General features: G+C 38.2%; 6 protein-coding genes across 9 annotated transcripts in view; 3 read left to right on the plus strand and 3 right to left on the minus strand.

The window, feature by feature from the left end:
* Window positions 1–24,731, plus strand: part of LOC123878323 (zinc finger protein 2 homolog) — a 364,832-nt gene that overhangs the window by 291,724 nt on the left and 48,377 nt on the right. The gene's annotated exons all lie outside the window — the stretch shown is intronic.
* The window catches only part of LOC123878314 (zinc finger protein 436-like), a 382,404-nt gene that overhangs the window by 238,765 nt on the left and 118,908 nt on the right, over window positions 1–24,731 (minus strand). The window lies entirely within an intron of this gene.
* Window positions 1–24,731, plus strand: part of LOC123878376 (transmembrane emp24 domain-containing protein 5-like) — a 152,677-nt gene that overhangs the window by 65,360 nt on the left and 62,586 nt on the right. The gene's annotated exons all lie outside the window — the stretch shown is intronic.
* LOC123878358 lies at window positions 728–3,712 on the minus strand. 2 transcript variants are annotated; one of them, XM_045925552.1, is made up of 2 exons: window positions 3,635–3,712; window positions 728–2,027 (listed from the first exon to the last, which is right to left on the minus strand). In XM_045925552.1, exon 2 carries the CDS (start codon window positions 1,857–1,859, stop codon window positions 783–785), a length of 1,077 nt encoding a protein of 358 aa, XP_045781508.1. In that variant the 5' UTR covers window positions 1,860–2,027; window positions 3,635–3,712; the 3' UTR covers window positions 728–782. The 2 variants fall into 2 exon arrangements, with proteins under 2 accessions (XP_045781508.1, XP_045781507.1); XM_045925551.1 differs by lacking the exon at window positions 3,635–3,712 and adding an exon at window positions 2,612–2,782 and having other exon boundaries at window positions 729–2,027.
* LOC123878373 (thioredoxin-related transmembrane protein 2 homolog) lies at window positions 7,282–12,870 on the plus strand. Its single transcript, XM_045925570.1, has 4 exons — window positions 7,282–7,670; window positions 8,186–8,449; window positions 11,183–11,317; window positions 12,045–12,870. The coding sequence occupies exons 1-4, from the start codon at window positions 7,378–7,380 to the stop codon at window positions 12,148–12,150; spliced, it is 798 nt and encodes a 265-aa protein (XP_045781526.1). The 5' UTR covers window positions 7,282–7,377; the 3' UTR covers window positions 12,151–12,870.
* Window positions 16,709–22,418, minus strand: LOC123878380 (UPF0669 protein C6orf120 homolog). Its single transcript, XM_045925577.1, has 4 exons — window positions 22,103–22,418; window positions 20,198–20,289; window positions 18,701–18,823; window positions 16,709–16,978 (listed from the first exon to the last, which is right to left on the minus strand). Exons 1-4 carry the CDS (start codon window positions 22,333–22,335, stop codon window positions 16,863–16,865), a joined length of 564 nt encoding a protein of 187 aa, XP_045781533.1. The 5' UTR covers window positions 22,336–22,418; the 3' UTR covers window positions 16,709–16,862.

Raw genomic sequence — 24,731 nt, forward strand, 5'->3', positions numbered from 1 at the left:
GCCCCACTACCTAATTAGTTGATTTGGATGTGTGAGTGCAAATATTAATAACTGTGGGAGCGTCGACTGTTTCGTGAAATAGGCGTACATCACAGTCGACTAGTCGCGTGATAAATCCGACTACACTCACTGTATGGAGATGACTAGTTGGACAACAAATCCGAGAACAACGCGAAAGCAACGCAAGTATGGTCTACAAATAAATTAATAACATATATGTGAAGTCATGGACTTCGTCTGTGGTGGCGTTTGCTGGCGCGCGTGTTGTGACTTTTTGGAGTGTTTTTTTGTTAGAAGAGGCCGGTTTTTGTGTTCTGCTGGTGTTTATTGGTGGTGGAACTGACTGGGAAGCGCTCTAAAGGGTCGCCGCGTGTATGTCGGCGGGCGCCGGCACAGACGAAGTCCATGCTTATGCATATAGTTTCCCTAACTTGTAAACAACTACAAACTTGACATTGTAATCAATGTAAAGCTAATCAGTGTAAAGCCAGACGAGAGGAATAAAAAAAGTGAAATCATTTTTTTACGGTATTTTTATGTATTGATAAAAAAATAACTTTTGCAGTGCCGAACTGATCATTGTTTATAAATTTAAAAAGCATTAAATCTTTAATGTTTTAGCAGGCTTCAAATGTATCCTATTAATTATTAAGTATAAATGGGTTCATTATTCACATTAAATGAAACTGATATTTTTTTGAATTATTTATTTTACATTAATATTAAGTAATTACAGTTACAGTCAAAACTATGTACTTATGTGATTCTAAATGATTATTACACTATTCACTCATCTCAACAGAATCACTTTCATCTGAATCAGAGTCGTCAACGTAAATAATAAATTCATTGTCCAAATCAAAATACTGTAAATATTGCTTTTCTGTCTCTTCAACATTCTGACACGTATTTGCCCAGATTGTACGATCAATCGTTTCGAGTCGTTCATTTATTAGTGCCATAATGGATGTCAAATTTTGTGCAACGTTTTTATTAGCGACATAGTTTTTTAACATTCCCCATATCTTTTCAATTGGATTGAGTTCCGGGTGATATGGGGGTAGTCGTAGAATTTCAAATCCTTTGCATTGTATCAGTTCATCGATAACGAATCTGTTGAATCTGTCTTTATTTTTTAAAATTAGATTGTACAGCTCTATTTTCTTCATGTTTTCGTCGAACGGAATATTATTTTCAGCCAGCCATATTTTCATGGTATCCTTATTTGAGTTGCAGTTAGGAGTTTTTTCTAATAAAGCATTGTGGTAAGCATTATCCACGACGATGACCGATTTTTCCGGGAGATTGGGCAGTAACTGTGTAGTGAGCCACTTTTTATAATTGTCGAGATTCATATTATCGTGATAATCTCCATTTATTGAGTTTGCTTTACACACTAACTTAGCATTTGGAATAAATCCTTCGCATCCACCAGCGTGAACAATTATGATCCACATACCTTTGGATAACTTTTTTTGCATGTGTGTTGTGTGAACAAAACTTTCACCCGTGAATACGATATATCGGCCCTCATCACGATATTTTTTTAACCGCCTCAAATATTGAAAGCGCAACATTTGTATGTCGTGCTTTTCTGTTAGAGCTTTACGGTTGTCATCTATTTTCGACCATTCGTAGCCTGATAGCTTCAAAATGGTTCGCAGAGTTTCTATACAGCCGTCAAAACCAATTCTGTCTCCCAGTACCTGTTTAAGCTTTCTTAATGTTGGTAATTCATTAAATTCTATATGAAATGACGCTATAGTTCTTCGAAGTACACCCATATTAAAATCGTCCAGTTTAGACTTCCTACGCACTCTTTTAGGTTTTAAAGGCGATTTGAAAATTTTCTGTGACATATCCCTTGATGGAGTAGCTTGTTTTTCTTCTCTTAAAATTCGCGTAATCGTGGATTCACTAACGCCAACAGCTTGTGCAGTTCGCCATCTTGCATCGGTAAGCTTTTCCACTCCATTTTCCGCTTCGTATTTCAAGCGGTGGTACACTTTTGCAATTACTTCTTTTGACTGTAAAAGAAATTAAAAAGGATTACGATGCCATCACATCAAATCCATCCATACTATCCATACTAATATTATAAATGCGAAAGTGTGTCTGTCTGTCTGTCTGCTACGTTTTCACGGCCCAACCGCTGAACCGGTTTGAATGAAATTTTGGTACAGACATGGGATACATCCTGAGGAAGGACATAGGCTACTTTTTATCCCGGAAAATCAAAGAGTTCCCACGGGATTTTAAAAAACTGAAATCCACGCGGGCGAAGCCGCGGGCATCCTCTAGTAATAATATAAATGCGAAAGTGTGTCTGTCTGTCTGTCTGCTACCTTTTCACGGCCCAACAGTTTAACCGATTCCGACGAAATTTGGTACAGGGTTAGCTTATATTCCGGGGACGGACATTGGCTGCTTTTTATTCCGGAAAATCAAGGTACCGAGGTTACTTGCGTCCCTGTGATTAACATAGGCAACTTTTTATCCCGGAAAATCAAACAGTTCCCATGGGATCTTTAAAAACCTAAATCCACGCGGACGAAGTCACGGGCATCCGCTAGTTGATAATAACTTAATTTTATATAAAAAAAATATTTACCTGACTCCGAAGATGCTTTTTTGTAGACATGCTGACGGTACTTTAGCGAGCGAACGACACGTGCTCCTAACTTCGAATCTAACCGGCAACTGAATGACCAATTAAATTTGCTTGTGTGCGTAAATGTGATAGTGGGGCGCGTCATTTCATCTTAGACAAGCTCTACCTATGTATCTGCTTTGTAATGACAAGTGTAAATTAAAAATTTTCAACACCCCCGACAAATCATTTTCAAATAAATAATTATGTATATCTAGGCAAGATCTAGGCAACGTCCATCTTGACAGCTTGACATTTGTCAATTGACACTTGAATATTATGAACCTAAGGGTTATCTAACCATCTTTTCTACAAGAAAACTAGAAAATAGCTGATAACTTTTAAACGGCTGAACCAATTTTTTTGGATTATAGCTAAGAACAGTCTCGATCAAGCCACCTTTCAAACAAAAAAAAGTAAATTAAAATCGGTTCATTCGTTTAGGCGCTACGATGCCACAGACAGATACACAGATACACAGACACACAGAGACACAGATACACACGTCAAACTTATAACACCACTCTTTTTGGGTCGGGGGTTAAAAATAACTTTTTTTTTTCATTCAGATAGGCAAATTAGCCCTTGACTGCAATCTCATCTGGTGGTAAGTGATAGAGCGCACTTTGACTCTGCTCAGACTTAAGACACTGTTAAAACGGGACAGCATTATCTACATAAATCTGTCTCGTTTTAACCGAAACTAAAGTCTAAGCCACGTCTAAGCAAAGCAAGTGCGCTCTACAGATTTCAACCCACCAACCCATAAGGGGTATGGCTGTTTTCATTAAATCCATACTCCTTTGGTTTCTACACGGCATCGTACTGGAACGCTAAATCGCTTGACGGCACGGCTTAGCCGGTAGGATGGTAACTAGCCACGGCCGAAGCCTCCCACTAGACCAGACCAGAGAAATTATAAAATTCCAAACTCCTGCCGGGAATCGAACCCCGGACGTGCCACTAATAAGATACAGCGCTTACCACTGCACCAGGGGCGTTAAATAGGCGTCGTAGATAGTCGGGTTTTAGTTTTCAACTTTATAAGCAACTAGCCGATGCCCATCTCAAACACCATCTCCAGAACGTTGAGGAGTCTGAGGAAGAACCGGGGCTTCTCCTCGTCCACCTTCTTTGGTACGGACTTGTCCTTGCGCTGATTGTTATCTGGAACAAATTATAACACACTAGAGGATGCCCGCGACTTCGCCCGCGTGGATTTAGATTTTTATAGACCCCGTGGGCACTGTTTGATTTTCTGGGATAAAATGCCTATGTCAATTACAGGGACGCAAGCTACCTCGGTACCTTTCATACAAATCGGTTAAGCGGATGGGTTTTTAGGAATCCCGCGGGAACTCTTTGATTTTCCGGGATAAAAAGTAGCCTATGTCCATCCCCGGGATATAAGCTAACCCTGTGCCAAATTTCGTCAGAATCGATTAAACTGTTGGACCGTGAAAAGGTAGCAGACAGACAGACAGACACACTTTCGCATTTATAATATTAGTATGGAAACATCGTGCATGCTTGAGAGTTCTCCATTATGTTCTCAAAGGCGTGTGAAGTCTATGAATCTATACTTGGCGTATGGACCCTGCGTGGCGGGCGGCCTAAACCCTTCTCATTCTAGGAGGAGACTCGTACTCAGTAGTGGGCCGACGATGAAGAATCCTTCGTTGGAAAATGATAGAGTTTTATTGGACTTCGTCTGTGTTGGTGTTTACTGGCGCGCGTGCTCTTTTTGGAGTGTTTTTTTTTTTGTTAAAAGTGGCCGGGTTTTGTGTTTTACTGGTTTTTCTGGTGGTGGAACTGACTGGGAGGCGCTCAGGGGCGCCGCGCGTATGTCGGCGGGCACCGGCACAGACGAAGTCCATACTTATATAGTTTCCCTAACTTGTAAATAACTACAAACTTGACATTGGCTAATCTTTGTAAAGCCAGAAGAGAAAGAAAGAAAAAAAAGAGTTTTATCATAATAAGTTCAGCCTATTTAGGGTTCCGTCCGGTCGCTGGGTTCCGTACCTGAACGCCGCCAAAACGGAAAGGTGTTGTAAGTTTGTATGGTCAGGAAGTCAGGGAGAAAACAATAACATTAGTTCTCTTGCTTAAATAAAGATAACAAAATGAACAAAATGTTATTTCGAATAAACTCCCACGCATAGAAAATTGTTCCCCTTAAAATATTCACGCATCTATCTCTATCACATACATACATGTTTACATAAGAGAAAGCGAGACAACTTTATCAAACAAAAATACAAGAAACTACACAATATAGCACGTTCTGCGAAATTCGTATGACATGGCATTCGAGAAAAGAGAAAGAGAGATTCAGTTCCAAGGGATTTATTCTCGACTAGCTTTTGCCCGTGCAATTTATAGTCTACTAGCTGACGCCCGCGACTTCGTCCGCGTGGATGTAGGTTTTTAAAATTCCCGTGGGAACTCTTTGATTTTCCGGGATAAAAAGTAGCCTATGTGCTAATCCAGGGTATAATCTATGTCCATTCCAAATTTCAGCCAAATCCGTCCAGTAGTTTTTGCGTGAAGGAGTAACAAACATACACACACACACATACACACACACACACACACACACACACACACACACACACACACACACACACACATACAAACAAACATTCGCCTTTATAATATCAGTGTGAAGTGTGACTAGCTGACATCCGTGACTTCGTCCGCGTGGATTTAAATTTTTAAAAATCCCTTGGGAACTCTTTGATTTTACGGTATGAAAAAATAAAGTATGTCGCTCTCCAGGCGTGATCAACACCTAGACACTTAAGCATTTTTATTATTAGTATGGATGGATACAATGGATGTTATTTTTGAACAAAGTACCTTTCTGGTGTACGAATAACCTAAATATTTAAAAGGAAGAGCAGACTGACTGATCTATCAATACACAGCTCAAACTACTAGACGGACCGTGCTTAAATTCGGCATGCAGTGTCTACGTCATAATAGCTAACTGCATATTCTGTTAAGAAAGGATTTTTGAAAATTCAACCCCTACGGGGGGTAAAACAGGGGTTTTCAAATTCACCTTATCCTTTTATTTATTTTTATCTACTCTTAGTATATTAGGGGGAGGGGGGCGGGTCCACACGGATGGAGTCGCGGGAATAAGTTAATTTATTGATAAATTCGGTTCAGTAGTTTCAGAGTTCATCGATTACAAACGAACAAATCTCTCCATTTTGTAATGTTGCTATCTCTCTTTTAAATTGAATAGTCTGCATTACATATTACGTAGACCATGTTATTGTATACGGAATGCATCAGCTGTTCCCGTGGCAGCCATTTTGTGTGGGTGTTTTTCATGTGTTTTTTCAACCCACTTTTACAAAACAGGTTGCTTATAATGCACAGCTGAGCGTCCGGGATGCAAGATGTTGTTTTTTTTGCTCTCAACCTGATTTAAGTTGGATAGGGACTTGTTGGACTTGTAGGGTTTTTCTTGTTTAGATTTTTAAAATTTTTAGGTCAAAAGAAAGAACGGAACCCTTAAAGGATCACTTTGTTGTCTGTGTGTCTGTCCGTCTTCGTGTCTGCCAAGAAAACCTATACTTCCCGTTGACCTAGAATTATGAAATTTGGCAGGTAGGTAATGGGTAGGTAGGTCTTATAGCACAAGTAAAGGAAAAATCCGAATACCATGAATTTGTGGTTACGTTACAAAAAAAAAATATGTTCATGAACAAATAATAATAATTGTGAATCATTTCTATTGAATAATTTGCTATCATATCATTTAGATTACAGAATGACTAACTAGTTACCTATAACCGTGACTGTAGGTACAATCATGCTACCCGGAAAAACATTTCCTGAAAAACAAACCAAATATAAGATATCAATGCAAAGTGATATTTTAAACCCATAAACCGATTTTAAACAAGGAAGTTATCCATTCATAGTGTATATTCATTTAGTAAAATCTACGTCTATTTATTTTTCTTTTGTAATGTAAATTATTCAATTACCTCTGGGAGGACCTAATTCTACAAAATGTGCCAAAAACTTACGCAAAGTTTTTTGAAAATGGCATCCTAAAAATTACTTTCATAATACCAATGCAATGCTATCAATGCTACCCATTTTTACTGTACAATGTTACTTATATTTCTAAAGTTACCCACACCCATTACAATTTGAGTAAAAATCTTGTATCCTTTGGTTTCTGAACTGAAAGCTTGTATGTCAAAATAGGTAATTTGACAGTTGACATTGACGATTAACAAGTGTTTCCACTTGTTAGGATTTCGCCCTATTTTAGGGCAAATCAACTAAAATATTAGGTACGGTTAAGAGAGTTAGACAGGGATTGAGGTTAAAATCGGACTTCAGAAATATAAAACACACAGAAGACAATTTGTAGCCTGTATATTTTGTATTTGGATTATTACTTAATTTAAAAAAGGGAGAAAGTTTTGACTTTATAGCACATAGTACTTTGAAAATATTTTCTTTACCTAGTCGTAAAACTCAAGATTTATAATCGCGAATAGATATTATAAACGTGACAATAGTTATGCGCCTCTAAATCAGGGTATTTTGGTTTTTTAAAGGTAATTTGGGCGAAATCCTACAGAAACTAGGGTAAAACCAAAATCGTAAGTGGGAACACTGCGATTGACCTAACCTAGTCGATTGATCGTAAAGTTATTTATATTTAAAAAATACGCGAAAAATAAAAGAAAACGATGTCCTTTCAAAAGGATTTGCGTCAATTATTGAAACCCTACTACTGGGTGAACATTCTACTCAGTTTAACGTACATAGTATGTAAGAGAACAAGTATAATTTGCAACTTCCTTTTCCCCGAGTCGGATTGTGAATTAGACACCAGAGAGACGGAAATCCTGTTCTTTCTGCTGATTGTTGTGATGCTGAGGACTCGGAAGGCGGGAAGTGTGACTATGGTCAACTATTTGTCTTCTTCCTTCGTCTATACTAAGATTGCGAACTTGATTTTATGGTTATACGCTGATATACGGTTAGTATGAATTCCCCTATATTTCCCTCTCCACCGATCATTAAGCAAATGCGCGGGAGATATTATAGTGTACATGACCGTGTGTGCGCAAACACGGTGCACTCTCTATTCCCTCACTCTCATAGGCTCATGGGACGGAAATCTGACACTACCGGTGGGATATGAGGTGCAGGTCTGACGGCTTTACAAGCTGCCCATGGAGTAACTCGATTTCCTAACGATGTGTTCCTTCAACATTAAAGCTATTTAGTTGCTTAAAATGCACAAGGGTTTTGGCCTTAGTCTACCATGCTGGCCAAGTTTGGATTGACAGACTTCACATACCTTAGAGAACATAATGGAGGCATGAAGGTTTTCTCATGTTTTCCTTTATTGTTACATAAATAAGCCTTTTATTTCCCAATAAATATATCAACTAAACTTTTTTTAAACATAGTTCTACATTTTTTTTTAATTCATAGATTATAGTATGGCGCTTTATAGTAGATTTTTTTTAAGCTGTCCTTACATTTCAGGTATGGCCTGCCTTTCGGAGCAGTACTCATCCTGAGCTCGCTTCTCCTCCCAGAGCCTTCATACTCAGGTCCAGAGTATGTCATCTACTTCAGAGGTCCGGAAACCTTGGAGCAGGAGCTAAGTCACAACAGCAGCACAACTTGGCTAGTGTGTTTGTACGCGGCGTGGCACCCTGCGTGCGTGACATTTGCACCAGTCTTTGCAGAGCTGTCTGCTAGTTATAGCTTGGATAACTTGAAGTTTGGGAAGCTTGATGTTGGAAGGTCAGTTTCTTACAAGTTAGCCCTTGACTGTGTTACCACCTGGTGGTAAGTGATGAGGCATTTTAAGATGGAATGTGTATAGTAGTTTTATTAAACCCTTAATCGTTATCGACTTCTACTTTCACTGGATTGCATCAGAATGCTAAATTGCTTGGTGGCACAGCTTTGCTTAGGATGGTAACGAGCCACGGCAGAAGCCTCCCCCACATCTGACCAGAGACTATTTAGAAATTTTTAGGGGGGGAGGGGGTTGTTAACTACAATTTTGTGGTAATTTATAGTAGGGATGTTATGGATATATAATTTTGGATCCGGATATGGATATGGATATTGGTAAAAAATAATATCGGTTTCGGTTACGGTTATGGATATTAAATTATTTCGGATTATCCGATAGTTTCGGTTACGGATATTAATTTTTTAAGGAACTGTAAAATGTGAACTGATGAAGGTGTCGCATTCCAGCGGAGTGCACAGTTAATTCGTACGAGTGTAGTATTTAGTTAGACTCCGCCCTATCTGAAACTATCCAAAACTTTTATTACGGATTCAGTTACGGTTACGGATATTTCTTTATTTCAGATATCCAATAGTTTCGGTTACGGATATGGATATCCATAACAACACTAATTTATAGTTATCAACCATGTTTGGGATCCATATATCATAACGGAATCCCTATAAGAGACCTATGTTCTGTCGATTGATAATGATGGCAACTAGCTGCTAATTTACCTGGTATGAAGACAAGGATGTCTTAACGTTTAAGTAACGTTTTCACCAGTCTTTGCAGAGCTGTCTGCTAGTTATAACTTGGATAACTTGAAGTTTGGGAAGCTTGATGTTGGAAGGTCAGTTTCTTACAAGTTAGCCCTTGACTGTGTTACCACCTGGTGGTAAGTGATGAGGCATTTTAAGATGGAAAGTGTATAGTAGTTTTATTAAACCCTTAATTGTTATCGACTTCTACTTTCACTGAATTGCATCAGAATGCTAAATTGCTTGGTGGCACAGCTTTGCTTAGGATGGTAACGAGCCACGGCAGAAGCCTCCCCCACATCTGACCAGAGACTATTTAGAAATTTTTAGGGGTGGGGGAGGGGGTTGTTAACTACAATTTTGTGGTGATTTATAGTTAGCAACCATGTTTGGGATCCATATATCATAACGGAATCCCTATAAGAGGCATGTGCCTAATGATGGCAACTAGCTGCTAATTTACCTGGTATGAAGACAAGGATGTCTTAACGTTTAAGTAACGTTTTCACATGTCTTTGCAGAGCTGTCTGCTAGTTATAGCTTGGATAACTTGAAGTTTGGGAAGCTTGATGTTGGAAGGTCAGTTTCTTACAAGTTAGCCCTTGACTGTGTTACCACCTGGTGGTAAGTGATGAGGCATTTTAAGATGGAATGTGTATAGTAGTTTTATTAAAACCCTAATTTTCATCTTGTGCCATGTGGGTGCAGGAAGTTTTTTGATTATTATTAAGTAATTATTAAAAACTACTAACCTACTAACAAGATAAATAAATGAATTTTCTTTCTTTCTAATTGTTATTGACTTCTACTTTCACTAAATTGCATCAGAATGCTAAATTGCTTGGTGGCACAGCTTTGCCTAGGATGACAGAAGCCTCCCCCACACCTGACCAGAGACTATTTAGAAATTTTTAGGGGTGGGGGAGGGGGTTGTTAACTACAATTTTGTGGTGATTTATAGTTAGCAACCATGTTTGGGATCCATATATCATAACGGAATCCCTATAAGAGACCTATGTTCTGTCGATTGATAATGATGGCAACTAGCTGCTAATTTACCTGGTATGAAGACAAGGATGTCTTAACGTTTAAGTAACGTTTTCACCAGTCTTTGCAGAGCTGTCTGCTAGTTATAGCTTGGATAACTTGAAGTTTGGGAAGCTTGATGTTGGAAGGTTAGTTTCTTACTGACTTGACTGTGTTTCTACCTGGTGATAAGTGATTAGGCAGTTTAAGATGGAATGGGTATGGTAGTTTTATTAATTAACCTGAATCTAGTTTATCTTTTCGTTAGAGAACTATTTACATACCAACAACTTTGTACGGAACCCTCGCAACGTGAGTCCAACTCACACTTGGCCATTTTTTCTGTTAATTACGTTTAAGCATATGTGAATTAAAAGCTTACTTTTATAAGATTCAACATTTTGTGAATCCAACATTTTGGAATTCAACATTTTTAACCGACTTCCAATAAAGGAGGAAATTCTCAATTCATTGGAATCTTTTGTTTGAAAGGGTATACTGTGCAGGTGGTCCCATAAAAATTTCGTGAAGATCTGATGAATATCTTCGGAGATGGAGAACAGAACTCCTCAATGGATAAGAGCAAATTGCTTGCGATCAGTGTAATAACTTAGTAAATATAGTAGGGTTTTAACTGGGCATAGCCTATTATAGTACAGTGGGGCCACTAATAATTGTGAAATAAAAAACTAATCCCACTAGGTGGAGAGATGATATCAAGGAATTTGCAGGGAGCCACTAAAATCTGTGTTAAACCAAAGTCTTTTTTTTTATAAAGAATATTAGCCATGTTAAATGACTAATATTCCCCTTTCCTCTCCAACTAAGCGTCAGGCTTGTGCTAGGAGTAGGTACGACAATAGTGCAACGGGCGGGGTTTGAACCGTCGACCTTTCGGTTTTCAGTCCACTCCTTTACCGGCTGAGCTATTGAGGCTTTGATTTCCAGGTATCCAGAAGCAGCAAAAAAGTTCCGCATACACGACGGGCCGACCAGCCGACAGCTGCCCACTGTGCTGCTGATGGTGGACGGCAAGGAGAAGATGAGGAGGCCCCAGCCTGACTCTAACAGCAAGCTGCAAAAGTTAGTGATATCCTTTTTCTTCTTGTACTTATGCCCATTCCATGCAGCATGGGAAGGAGCGAGGAACGGAGGCAGAGACTTAGTGTGGCCACGTAACTCGTTCTCGCCCATCTCTCCCTATTTTGTCGGCATTCACAGTTTCGACGTCCATCGCGTTGCAAGCAAGCGACCCAGTGCGGCGGCGTCGCGATTAATTGCGCGAGTAGGGCAGTGTGTGGTCTGTACAAAATTCAAAATGTTTTTATTCAATGAAACTTTTATAAGTACTTTTGAATCGTCAAGAGCATCTACCACTGGTTTTGAATGCCTTGGTTGGTTGCTCTTTTCAATATTTGATTTACAATGTTATGCAATGAATAAAAGTAATTGAAGTCCCGCGCATTGCTGGAACGAGCTGCAGGTCAAAACCACGCTCTTTTATCGATATATGTATAATCTTCGGTTGTAAAATATGTTTTTTTCTGGAGCATACTTACAATTAACTAATTTATTTGCTAAATTTACCTGATGTCAGCGACTCTGTTCGCATGGATTTAGGTTTTCCAAAATCCTGTAAGAGCTGTTTGATTTTCCGGGATAAAAAGTAGCCTATGTATTTACCCAGGGTATATTTTACCTCCATACCGAATTTCAGCTAAATGCATCCAGTAGTTTTTGCGTGAACGAGTAACACACACACAAACACATACAAACCTAGCCCCTTTATAATATTAGTATGATTTTCCAGGTTCCTGTTTTCAAAAGACAACATTAAGGCAACGTTCGACCTGGACGGCATTTACCAGGAGTGTAAGAAGAAATTGGCTGCGAAACCGAGCAAGAAGACGGAATAGACTGGAGAAGACCTTACAGATTGGAGAGACCTGAATACAAGACCAACTTAACTTAATCCACCACATTTTAGAGTTCCATACATCAAAGGGGAAAAAGGAATTCTTATAGGATCACTTTATTGTCTGTCCTATTGGTCAATTGGGGGAATCAAACTCTAAATTTTCAAGATTAGAGAAGATAAAGTTAAGTATGGTTCTGTACCTCAAAAGATAAAAGTAACACTTATAGGATCACTTTGTTGTCTGTCTGTCTGTCCTATTGGTCAATTAGGGGAATCAAACTCTAAATTTTCAAGATTAGAAAAGATAAAGTTAAGTATGGTTCTGTACCTCAAAAGATAAAAGTAACACTTATAGGATCACTTTGTTGTCTGTCTGTTTGTCTGTCAGGAAAACCTATAGGGTACTTTCCATTGACCTAGAATCATGAAATTTGGCAAGTAGGTAGGTCTTATAGCATAAGGGAGAAATCTGAAAACCGTGAATTTGTTGTTACATCACAATAATTCAAGATTTGTGTTCCTGAGCCAATAATTAGTTTACTAAATCACATCAAATACAAATCATTTATTTGCACGATTTATTTGCAACATGAAGCTGTCCATCATCAACTTGAATTTTAACGTCCCACCCAAAAACAGGGGTGTCATAAGTTTGACTTGTGTATCTGTCTGTGGCATCGTAGCTCCTAAACTAATGCACCGATTTTAATTTAGTTTTTTTTGTTTGAAAGGTGGCTTGATCGAGAGTGTTCTTAGCTATAATCCAAGAAAATCAGTTCAGCCGTTTGAAAGTTATCAGCTCTTTTCTAGTTACTGTAACCTTCACTTGTCGGGGGTGTTATAAATTTTTAATTTACACTTGTTAGTATACTGGTTTGAGATTTCTTACAATGGTGCAGAACTCTTCGTGTACGAGTCACACTCGCACTTGACCGGTTTTTTAAGTAAATTATTTAGTTAAGTTATTTTATGTTAATTTTAAATGTGATGTACGTATAGAGTACGTAATATTTATGTGCGCAATTTTTCATAGCTTTAAAACTAATTTTTACCCGCCTACGGCAAAGCCAAAAGGAAGGGTTATGATTTTAGCAGTCTATGTATGTATGTATGTTTGTATCAGATTCTGTGTGTCCCACTATAGCGCCTAAATTATGGCTATCATCGTATTTATGGCTTTTCTGACAATGTGGCGCCTCAATCATTCGGCCAATCACATTAATTTACGATCACAAGATTAAAGTAGACAAAAGAATAATTTTCTTTATCGATTTTCTCTTAAAATGTCTCGTATTTTTCTTGACTAACTAAATAGTTGGTTTCCAAAATTTATATTCAACTAGATGATGCCCGCGACTTCGTCCGCGTGGATTTAGGTTTTTCAAAATCCCGTGGAAACTCTGATTTTCCGGGATAAAAAGTAGCCTATGTGCTAATCCAGGATATTATCTATCTCTATTCCAAATTTCAGCCAAATCCGTCCAGTAGTTTTTGTGTGAAGGAGTAACGAACACACATACACACACACACAAACTTTTGCCTTTATAATATTAGTGTGATTAGTGTGGATGGTGTGATAGATACGGAAGCCATCAATCCTATGTTTTTCATGCTGTCAAATATCCTATTGTAGCGTTGCTTATCTGAAGTTATAATTACAATTTTGAAAATACAAAACTCATAATTTCTTTAGGTTTTTAACCCCCGACCAAAAAAGAGGGGTGTTATAAATTTGACGTGTGTATCTGTGAACCGAATCCTAATGAACCGTTTTTAATTTAGTTTTTTTGTTTGTAAGCTGGCTTGATCGAAAGTGTTCTTAGCTATAATCCAAGAAAATCGGTTCAGCCGTTTGACAGTTATCAGCTCTTTTCTAGTTACTGTAACCTTCACTTGTCGGGGGTGTTATAAATTTTTAATTTACACTTGTTGTTCTGTATATTTTTAATTTTTTTATTTTACTAACAACTTTTGCATAAAACCAAATATTCAAGATCTGATTTTGTCTAGTTATTAATTAAGTAGATGTTAAAAATGATTTTGTACACTATGGTAGTTAAGTATACTGTTAAAATGTGTTCAAATAATAAAATGTATTATTTATTGTTGACTTAGTTTTCACTGAATAAAATAAATAAATATAATTATTATGTAGCTACTTTTATTTTTTACCCGACTACAGCAAAACCGAAGGGTTATGATTTTATTAACCCCCAATCCAAAAAGAGGAGTGTTATAGGAAGTGTTACTAACATATGTAGTGAGTGATTTGTCATACAAACACAATTATGGGTCTAATGGCCTGAAATAAAAGTTAATTTATTTATTTTATAAGTTTGACGTGTGTATTTGTCTGTGGCATCGTAGCTCCTAAACTAATGAACCGATTTTAATTTAGTTTTTTTTGTTTGAAAGGTGGCTTGATCGAGGGTGTTCTTAGCTATAATCAAACCCAATCCGTCCAGTAGTTTTTGCGTGAAGGAGTAACAAACATACACACACACACACACACACACACATACAAACTTTCGCCTTCATAATATTAGTGTGAAGTGTGATAGTGTGATAAGGCAAAGCCAAAAGGAAGCGTTATGATTTTAGTAGTCTATGTAGGTTTGCATTTGTGTTTCACCGTAGCGCCTAAACTACTGAGACGATTTTGATGAATGAGGTGTCAATCGAATTGTTAACTATTATAGTTTGGGTGACATAAACTACATTTTATAACTACGAAAATATTTATTGACCTGATGGTTGTTGTCCAAAAAATTGGGTGTTAAATATCTAGGAAGGTTAAAAATCTAACTGAAATAAATGAAATAAAACTCAAAATGTGACTAGAATTTTTTTTAATCCTTAAAAACCAATGTACAACAAAATAAATAAAAAACGAGTAAATTCATAGATTACTAATAAGTAATAATAGCTTACACTACTTCGCTTACAACTATCTTTACATGAAACAAAATGTTATTAAAGAGAAGTTTCCCTAGCGCACTCCATACCAACGTAGATTTGGTTCTCATTTGAATATTTACTAATCAAACTCAATGAAATTCTGTAGACATGCTCTAGAACTAAAACCTGAGTCTTTGGTTTGCAAAACCGAACCAGTGGTAGATGCTTTTGACCTTGCAAAACTTTAATTGAATAAAAAATATTTTATTATTTATTTAAAGGCCCAATAAAGTGCCCTTTTAAATAACTAAGCTAATGCTAATACGTAGCTAGTTCACACAGGCTGCGTAAGCGTAGATGTAGCGCGTACCATGTACGTAGCAACTGTATGAAACATGGCACACCGCTTGCGTAAAGCGTGGACGTACGCGTAACCCGGTGTGTTAGGGGTTTACGCGCGTCACTACGCACGTGTCACGTGTACGTAATTGGTGTGAATTCGCCTTAAGTCAGCACCATCTATTCAAAATTCAAAATGTTTTCATTCAATTAAACTTTTACAAGTACTTTGAATCATCAAAAGCATCTACCACTGGTTCAGAATGCCTTTCCTACCAGCAAGAAACTCGGCGGTTGCTCTTTTCAAAGATTTGATATACAATATTATGCCATGTATAAAGTAATTGAAGTCCCGCGCATTGCTGGAGCGAGCTGCAGGTCAAATTCGGCTATTGTACGCTAAGGTACAACGCCAGAAACCTTGCCACAAGTGCCAACAACAAATGTACCTACAATGTTTTAACTCGATCGGATGAAAACGGGAACGTATATTAGCGAACAGACAGACAAACATTCATCTTTATATACACATAAGACTACTTTATTGCTCCATTACATAAGCCCAATAGTACTGATTAGAATCGCAACTAAATAGAGTATTTGGCATCTTTTTCTTACCAATGTAATAAGAAAAGGACAGACAAACTTAGTTTATAATTTAAAACTGTCAAACCTTTTGACTTTAGGTGTTAGTCTTGAGCATAGTGAATTGTAGATTAGCACTAAAACGTTGTTAATTTAAATTCGTTTTCTGTCCCTTTTTTGCAATATTAAGAAGAAAAAGATGCAGATACTCAAAGTTTAGTTTAGAGAAAAACATCAGATTCAACATTACTTTACAATTGGACATTAACTCCTATAAAAATACTATGTTTATGCAAAATTTTGCAACTTTTGAAAGTTTATTACTTATTTGAATACTTATAAATACTACAATAAATAATTTTGACGTTTCAAATTCAATTAAAATTTTCAGGGTTCTGCACTCATAGGCTGCCAACAGGACACTTTTACTGCCTCCGATGTCTGTCAGTCTGTTTGTCAACGGACTATATCTCATTCACATATGCACTCTATAGATTTCAACCTGGACTTCGTCTGTGATGGCGTTTGCTGGCGCGCGTGCTGTGCTTGTTTGGAGTGTTTTTTTTTTGTTAAGAGTGGTTGGTTTTTGTGTTAGTTGGTGTTTTTTGGTGGTGGAACTGACTGGGAAGCGCTCCAAAGGGGCGCCGCGCGTATGTCGGCGGGCGCCGGCGCAGACGGAGTCCATACTTGTATAAACTCAATAACTTGAAAATATCACTAACTTGACATTGGCTAATCAGAGTAAAGCCAGATTTAGAGAAAAAAAAAAAAAGATTTCAACCTATGTGCCCTGTCCAGCTTCAGGACTCGAGCTATGCCCAGCAGTGGACTTCAGTTGATGATGATGTGGGAAAAGGTCAGTTACTAGCACGTAACGAGGAAGAAGAACTATAACACCACCATCTCGAACACCATCTCCAGAATGTTGAGGAGTCTGAGGAAGAACCGGGGCTTCTCCTCGTCCACCTTCTTTGGTACGGACTTGTCCTTGCGCTGATTGTTATCTGGAACAAATTATAACACACTAGAGGATGCCCGCGACTTCGTCCGCGTGGATTTAGGTTTTTAAAGATCCCGTGGGAACTGTTTGATTTTCCGGGATGAAAAGTTGCCTATGTCAATTACAGGGACGCAAGCTACCTCGGTACCTTTCATACGAATCGATCAAGTGGATGAGTACTTAGGAATCCCGCGGGAACTGTTTGTTTTTCCGGGATAAAAAGTAGCCTATGGCCTTCCCCGGAATGTATCCTAAGTCTTTACATTTCACTAAAATCGGTTTAGCGGTTGAGCCGTGAAAGCGTAGCAAACAGACAGACAGACAGACAGATAGACAGACAGACACACTTTCGCATTTATAATATTAGTATGGAAGTATGGATTACTAGCTGATGCCTGCGACTTCGTTCGCGTGGATGTAGGTTTTTTAAAATTCCCGTGGGAACTCTTTGATTTTCCGGGATGAAAAGTAGCCTATGTGCTAATCCAGGGTATAATCTATCTCCATTCTAAATTTCAGCCCAATCCGTCCAGTAGTTTTTGCGTGAAGGAGTAACAAACATACACACACGCACACACACACACACATACAAACTTTCTCCTTTATAATATTAGTGTGATACTGAGTGTAAGCTGTGATAGCCTAGTGGTTAGAACGTCCGCCTCCTAATCGGAAGTCGCGGGTTCGATCCCGGGCGCGCACCACTAACTTTTCAGTTATGTGCGTTTTAAGCAATTAAATATCACTTGCTTTAACGGTGAAGGAAAACATCGTGTGGAACCATGCATGCCTGAGAGTTCACCATGTTCTCAAGGTGTGTGAAGTCTGCCAATCCGCATTGGGTCAGCGTGGCAGACTATGGCCTAAGCCCTTCTCATTCTGAGATGAGACCCGTACTCAGTAGTGGGGCGGAAATGGGTTCATCATGATAGTGAGTGTAACCAGAACGCTAGCAAAAACAAAATTACTGATAAAATACCATTAAAAAACCTGGTTAAGTGCGAGTTAGACTCAAATATGAATGGTTCTGTATTATCGTACAAGATATTTTAACATTTTTATGTGCAACACTGCAAGTTAATGCCAACAGCGCCATCTATATGTGATTTAGTAAATTAATTTTTTCGTGAAAGCTTTTTTTTTTGTGTGATGCAACCACAAATTCCCTGTTTTAACATTTATTCCTTTACGTGTGCTATAAGGGCCGGCGCACATATGGCGGAGCGCAGCGCAGAGCATGCCCGCGAAGTTTTCTAATCGCGTGACACATTACACGAATTTGTACCAGAGAATGCGCGAGCACGCGCGGGACTGCGCGCGGATGCGCGAGTATCCGCACGGATGCACAATTGATTTTAGATATTATTTCAATGAGGACAATGTCGATAATACTTTGACTGTGAAAAATGCTCTGCGCTGCTCTCCGCCATATTTGCGCCGGCCTTAACACTTACCTACGGAACCCTTCTTGTGTGAGTTTGAATGGATTAGGTAGCTATACACAAAAAAAAAAAGAATATCCGGCAGAGTTTGTTGTGGGCTCTTCTCAGACTTGGGCGCGTTTGGAACCCTCCTAACTTTAGTTTTAAGTTACGTAATTAATTATCACCACTATATTGTACAAATTTAACAATTTCGACCATCAAAAGGAGTACAATTGTACCTACTTGGAATAAATAATTTGGACTTTGACTTACACATAAATTAAACAAATGTTTGAACCTACCAGACTTGTCTGGGTTCGCATTCTGGAACTCCGTGGCCAGGGACTGTAGTTTGGCACCGTCGAGGAAGACTTGAATGCTGTACTCCGATACAGAGTGGGACCATGCACCAAATACACCTATACCTACAGAAAAATATACTTAGTAGAACTTACAACTTGGAATTAGAGTTTTACCCAACTGCGGCAAAGCCAAAAGGGAGGGTTATGATTTTAGCAGTCTATGTACGTATGTATATGTATATGTTTGCATCCAGATTCTGTGTGTTCCAACATAGTGTCTAAACTACTGAGCCGATTTTGATGAATGACGTGTCAATTGATTTGTTCTAAAGGTCTGGGTGACTTATGCTATATTTTACTCGAAAAAGATTGATCTAACGGATGTCTCCAAAAAAAGTGGAGGTCTCCAAAAAATTTTTTTTGCTATTGCATCAATTGCATAGTTATTCACACAATGGGAACCTAAGTGAACTTGTTTACTAGCGTGTGACGTCACACGCGTCATGTAACCAACAGAAGTGTCGTTTTTGGCGCAGTCTTTCAAAACTTAAACTTTATCATTGACTAGCTGATGCCCGCAGCTTCGCCCGCGTGGATTGGTCAGATCCCCTGCAGCATCAGGATTGAGGAGTTGGACTCCAAATTTTTTATGAAACAATGTCGCAAAGTTCCTCTATCGATTAAAAAAGAAATGACGCAAATCGGTTCAGAAATCTCGGAGATTTCGGTGTACATAGGTAGAAAAACACAACTCCCTTTTTAAAAGTCGGTTAAAAAAGTAGCCTATTTTACGCCCTGGTCAATCCTCTACTTGCCTGTGAAAGTCCCGTCAAAATCGGTTCAGCCGTTCTAAAGATTAGCCTTTTCAAACAGACAGACAGACAGACAGACAGACAGACAGACAGACAGACAGACAGACAGACAGACAAAAATTTTAAAAACGTGTGATTCAGTTATGGTATCGTTCAAATAACCATATGAGCTTAATATGAGGTAGTTATTTCGAAATTACAGACAGACACTCCAATTTTATTTATTAGTATAGATTTTAATTCTTAATACAGTAGATCTTCCAACACTAGTTTCTCCGTTTGATGTTGCCCACTTATCATATTAGTGTGGATTATTTTTAAGACAAGTGTAAATTAAAAATTTATAACAACCCCAACAAGTGAAGGTTACAGTAACTAGAAAAGAGCTGACAACTTTCAAACGGCTGAACCAATTTTCTTGGATTATAGCTAAGAACACCCTCGACGAAGCCACCTTTCAAACAAAAAAAAAAACTAAATTATAATCGGTTTATTATTTTAAGAGCTACGACGCCACAGACAGATACAAATCAAACTTACAACAGACAGACAGATACATTTCAAACTTATAACACCCCTCCTTTTGGGTTGGGGGTTAAAAAGATTCTAATGAGAATACATTCTGATATAGACGCATCAGCGAAAGCTGCTTAGTCTATTATAAATAATAATACATATTTCATACCTATAGGTCTGGGAAAGTCAGGCGGGATGTTGACCAGGTCATTCCCACACGTGGCTGAACTGAAGTTGTTCCTGTCAATCTCATAACTTGGCCTGAAATCACACTAATATTATAAAGGAGAAAGTTTGTATGTGTGTGTGTGTGTATGTTTGTTACTCCTTCACGCAAAAACTACTGGACGGATTGGGCTGAAATTTAGAATGGACATAGATTATACCCTGGATTAGCACATAGGCTACTTTTTATCCCGGAATTTTAAAAAACTACATCCACGCGAACGAAGTCGCAGGCATCAGCTAGTATTAAATAAAATAAAAATACTCTGTGATACACTACTTTGATCTCACTTACTATATACAGTGGACCCAAGGTAATCCGGCCCCTGTCTAGTCTGGCACCCCCTGTAATCCGACATGTCTATTATTATTGAATTTACTAAATTTGACATACATAGTGAAGTATGATTTGTACTTCAGAGTATGCATAACATATAGAAACTTATCATTGGATCTGTTATTTGTTGGATTACAAGATACTCTTTTGTAAAAAATTCCGGACTATAGGGGGTCTTAGGCAGTACTCTATAATGCGACAAAGATAGTTCGACAATGCCCTGCAAAACGTTTGTCGGATTACCCCCCGGTTCACTGTACTTACAAATATATAACAGTATCAATAATTTCCTATTGCTAATATCTTACATAATTTATTCTAGAAATTTGGTAACACCAGCACTAATTTATGGATCAGGTTGTCCTCCTTGGACATATGTATAGGCCTCTTCTAGAATTCGCCTTTTTAACCCCCGACCAAAAAAGAGGGGTGTTATAAGTTTGATGTGTGTATCTGTCTGTGGCATCGTAGCTCCTAAACTAATGAACCGATTTTAATTTAGTTTTTTTTGTTTGAAAGGTGGCTTGATCGAGAGTGTTCTTAGCTATAAATCAAGAAAATCGGTTCAGCCGTTTGAAAGTTATCAGCTCTTTTCTAGTTATTACTGTAACCTTCACTTGTGGGGGGTGTTATAAATTTTTAATTTACACTTGTTCATCTATCTAGTGCTAAACTGTGAGAATGGAATACATTACAATACATACCATCTCTATAGGTTTTGTGTGTCTTAACAGATCTTGACAGACACAACAGATAGACAGACAGACTACAAAGTGATCCTACTTGCTAGTGTAACATAGTTAGCACCAGCAGTGCAGGTTAGATGAATACTGTGGTCAGTTCAGGTATAACCCGCAAGTTTTTTATTTTTAGCCCCCGACCCAAAAAGAGGGGTGTTATAAGTTTGACGTGTGTATCTGCGTGTCTGTGTATCTGTGTATCTGTCTGTGTCATCGTAGCGCCTAAACGAATGAACCGATTTTAATTTAGTTTTTTTTTGTTTGAAAGGTGACTTGATCGAGAGTGTTCTTAGCTATAATCTAAAAAAATTGGTTCAGCCGTTTAAGAGTTATCAGCTCTTTTCTAGTTTTATTGTAGAAAAGAAGGTTAGATAATCGTTAGGTTCATAATATTATGTCAATAGACAAATGTCAAGCTGTCAAGATGGACATTGCCTAAATACATAATTATTTATTTGAAAATGATGTTTTGGAAAACTCAGATACTTTGGATCGTCGGGGGTGTTATAAATTTTTAATTTACACTTGTTTTTATTTTTTTCTGCCTCTTCCACTTCACACAAGTAAGCCACCACTATCACTTCTTCACTTAATAATTCAATTTTATTAATTAGATAACAAACAAGTGAATAATTTAACTGTATGCTGTCGCGCGGCTGCAGTACAGTGCATCTACAAAGGGCCTATACCTTAAAGGTTTCTTTCTTAATCTAGAGATACGGTGCCTACGGTACGGTTTTAGGACAAAAAAACCATTTACTCATCTACTTACCGTACAGAATCCGACACATAAAGGTCCGCATCACCGGTCAAAGAGGTCAATTCAATTAATAAGGGCCCCGTATGCCCTAATTGCCAATAGGAAAAGTTCCCTGCACCCACAGCCCCGACTACTGTGTCTAATAACAGTTTGTCGGGCTCAATTTGCACGTAATTGGACAGTAAAGATGACAGAGTCGATATACTTATTATCCCTAATAACAGTAATATGAATTCACGTCTCATTTTTCATTAAAAGCGTATTTTTTTTCGCGAAAAATACAAATATTTTTCACATATCTCGACGAGTTTTGACTGGTTTTGACAGTGACATTCGATTTTCGAATTTAATCTTGACAATTCAACTTACGTTCGGAAACTAGAGTTCGAAGATTACAGTAGAGATGGGTAAGATCACACTAATATTATAAAGGCGAAAGTTTGTATGTGTGTGTGTGTGTGTGTATGTTTGTTACTCCTTCACGCAAAAACCACTGGACGGATTTGGCTGAAATTTGGAATGGAGATAGATAATATCCTGGATTAGCACATAGGCTACTTTTTATCCCGGAAAATCCAAGAGTTCCCACGGGATTTCAAAAAACCTAAATCCACGCGGGCGAAGTCGCGGGCATCGGCTAGTTGATAAATAATAGAAACGGATAAAAGTCATAGCTCATTAGAGCCACCCGGCACTCGATCTGTCCCACTTCGCCTCGTGCGATTAATATTCTTTACGCTCACTACATCGACTCTGTAGCGTTGACGACCTCCGTGGCGTACTGGTAAGCGCTGTGGTCTCATTAGTGGGAGGTCTCAATTTTCCTCTGGTATGAGGCTTCGGCCGTGGCTAGTGTAGAAGTATATCACGTCTACTCACCGCTAACAGTTGGCTGCCTGCTAACGATACTTCTTCGCAGTTGCCACTTCGAACATATCTCAATTTTGGAACATATTCAAAAAGTCCTGCTGTTCACACCTCTCATCAATAGACTCATTTTCTTTACAACTTTCATTAGTACTACTTGTGTTATAGTATAAAGCTCGCGAGCCAATCATCCTGGTAAATGGTACTCGCCCCGGCTTCGCACGGGTGGGTAGCTTATTTCGTAGGGATCTCTAATTTTTTGACACTAAAATATAGCCTACGTCACTCAGCTTTCTACTGGTGAAAGAATTTTCAAAATCGGTTCAGTAGTTCCAGAGATTACTTCTTACAAACAAACTTACAAACTTTACCTCTTTATATTTAATATGCTCTACTACTTCTCTTTTTCCAGCACGATGGACTGACGATATAAAGCGGCTGGCGGGAAGTGGCTGGATGAGGAAGGCTGAGGATCGGGCGTGGTGGCGCTCTATAGGGAAGGCTTATGTCCAACAGTGGACATCCAAAGGCTGATGATGACATGACGAAGCTATAGGTTCCTCGTATATTATTAAAACAATAAAATTTTAACATTAAGTTTTCGTTTTATTTAGGTATCTGTTTTCAGTTCATTATTGATATCTATATAAATAACAAAAAATATTTATAAACATGATCTATTGTGTGCGCAAAACATCCAGCCCAATCTGAAGTTCATCATGGGCCATGGCGGTATGCACTTTTCATAGATTACGAATTGTATACACAAACCTACACACAATCATAATAAATAAATAAAATTAATCACACTAATATTATAAAGGCGAAAGTTTGTGTGTGTGTATGTTTGCTACTCCTTCACGCAAAAACCACTGGACGGATTTGGCTGAAATTCAGAATGGAGTTCTCGCGGGATTTGGAAGAACCTAAATCCACGCGGACGAAGTCGCGGGCATTAGCTAGTATTTTTTATAAACCAAAAGTGCCAAAATACGGGCAACCTGCATTCACATAATAATAAAAAGAAAAATAAAACCGACTTCAAAAACCAAAAACACTAAAAAGTAGAAAATAATTTTTGTTTAGATACACATGCAATGTACCTAGGTATGAAGTCGAGCGAGCATATTAAAACAAAATTAGAAATCCAAGAGTGAAGCTCGCCCGACTTCATACCTAGGTACATTACACGTGTAGCTAAACAAAAATTATTTTCTACTTTTTAGTGTTTTTGGTTTTTGAAGTCGGTTTTATTTTTCTTTTGAAAATTTTTTATTTCACAATTTTTAGTGGCCCCACTGTACTATAATATGCTATGCCCAGTTAAAACCCTACTGTTTACTAAGCTATTACAGTGATCGCGAGCAATTTGCTCTTATCCATTGAGGAGTTCTGTTCTCCATCTCCGAAGATATTCATCAGATCTTCACCAAATTTATATGGGAACACCTGCACAGTATACCCTTTCAAACAAAAAAAAATTTTCCAAATCGGTCCAGGGGTCTTTGAGTAATCGGGGAACATACATAAAAAAAAAAAAGATCCCGACGAATTGAGAACCTCCTCCTTTTTTGGAAGTCGGTTAAAAATTAAAACAGCACGAAATCAATATCCAAAATGGTAGCCTTGAACATAGACTATATTAAGGTCTTATTCACTCAGGAGCTTTTTGACGTGACAACGTCTTATAATTCGATAGAGCCGGCTGCACGCACGAAAAAACATGACTCATGCGGCGTTACCTCGCTCTGAGGCGTTCCATGTAAGGCTTGAA

The sequence above is a fragment of the Maniola jurtina genome, chromosome 26 (assembly GCF_905333055.1).
Source record: "Maniola jurtina chromosome 26, ilManJurt1.1, whole genome shotgun sequence".
Classification (NCBI taxonomy): Eukaryota; Metazoa; Arthropoda; class Insecta; order Lepidoptera; family Nymphalidae; genus Maniola; species Maniola jurtina.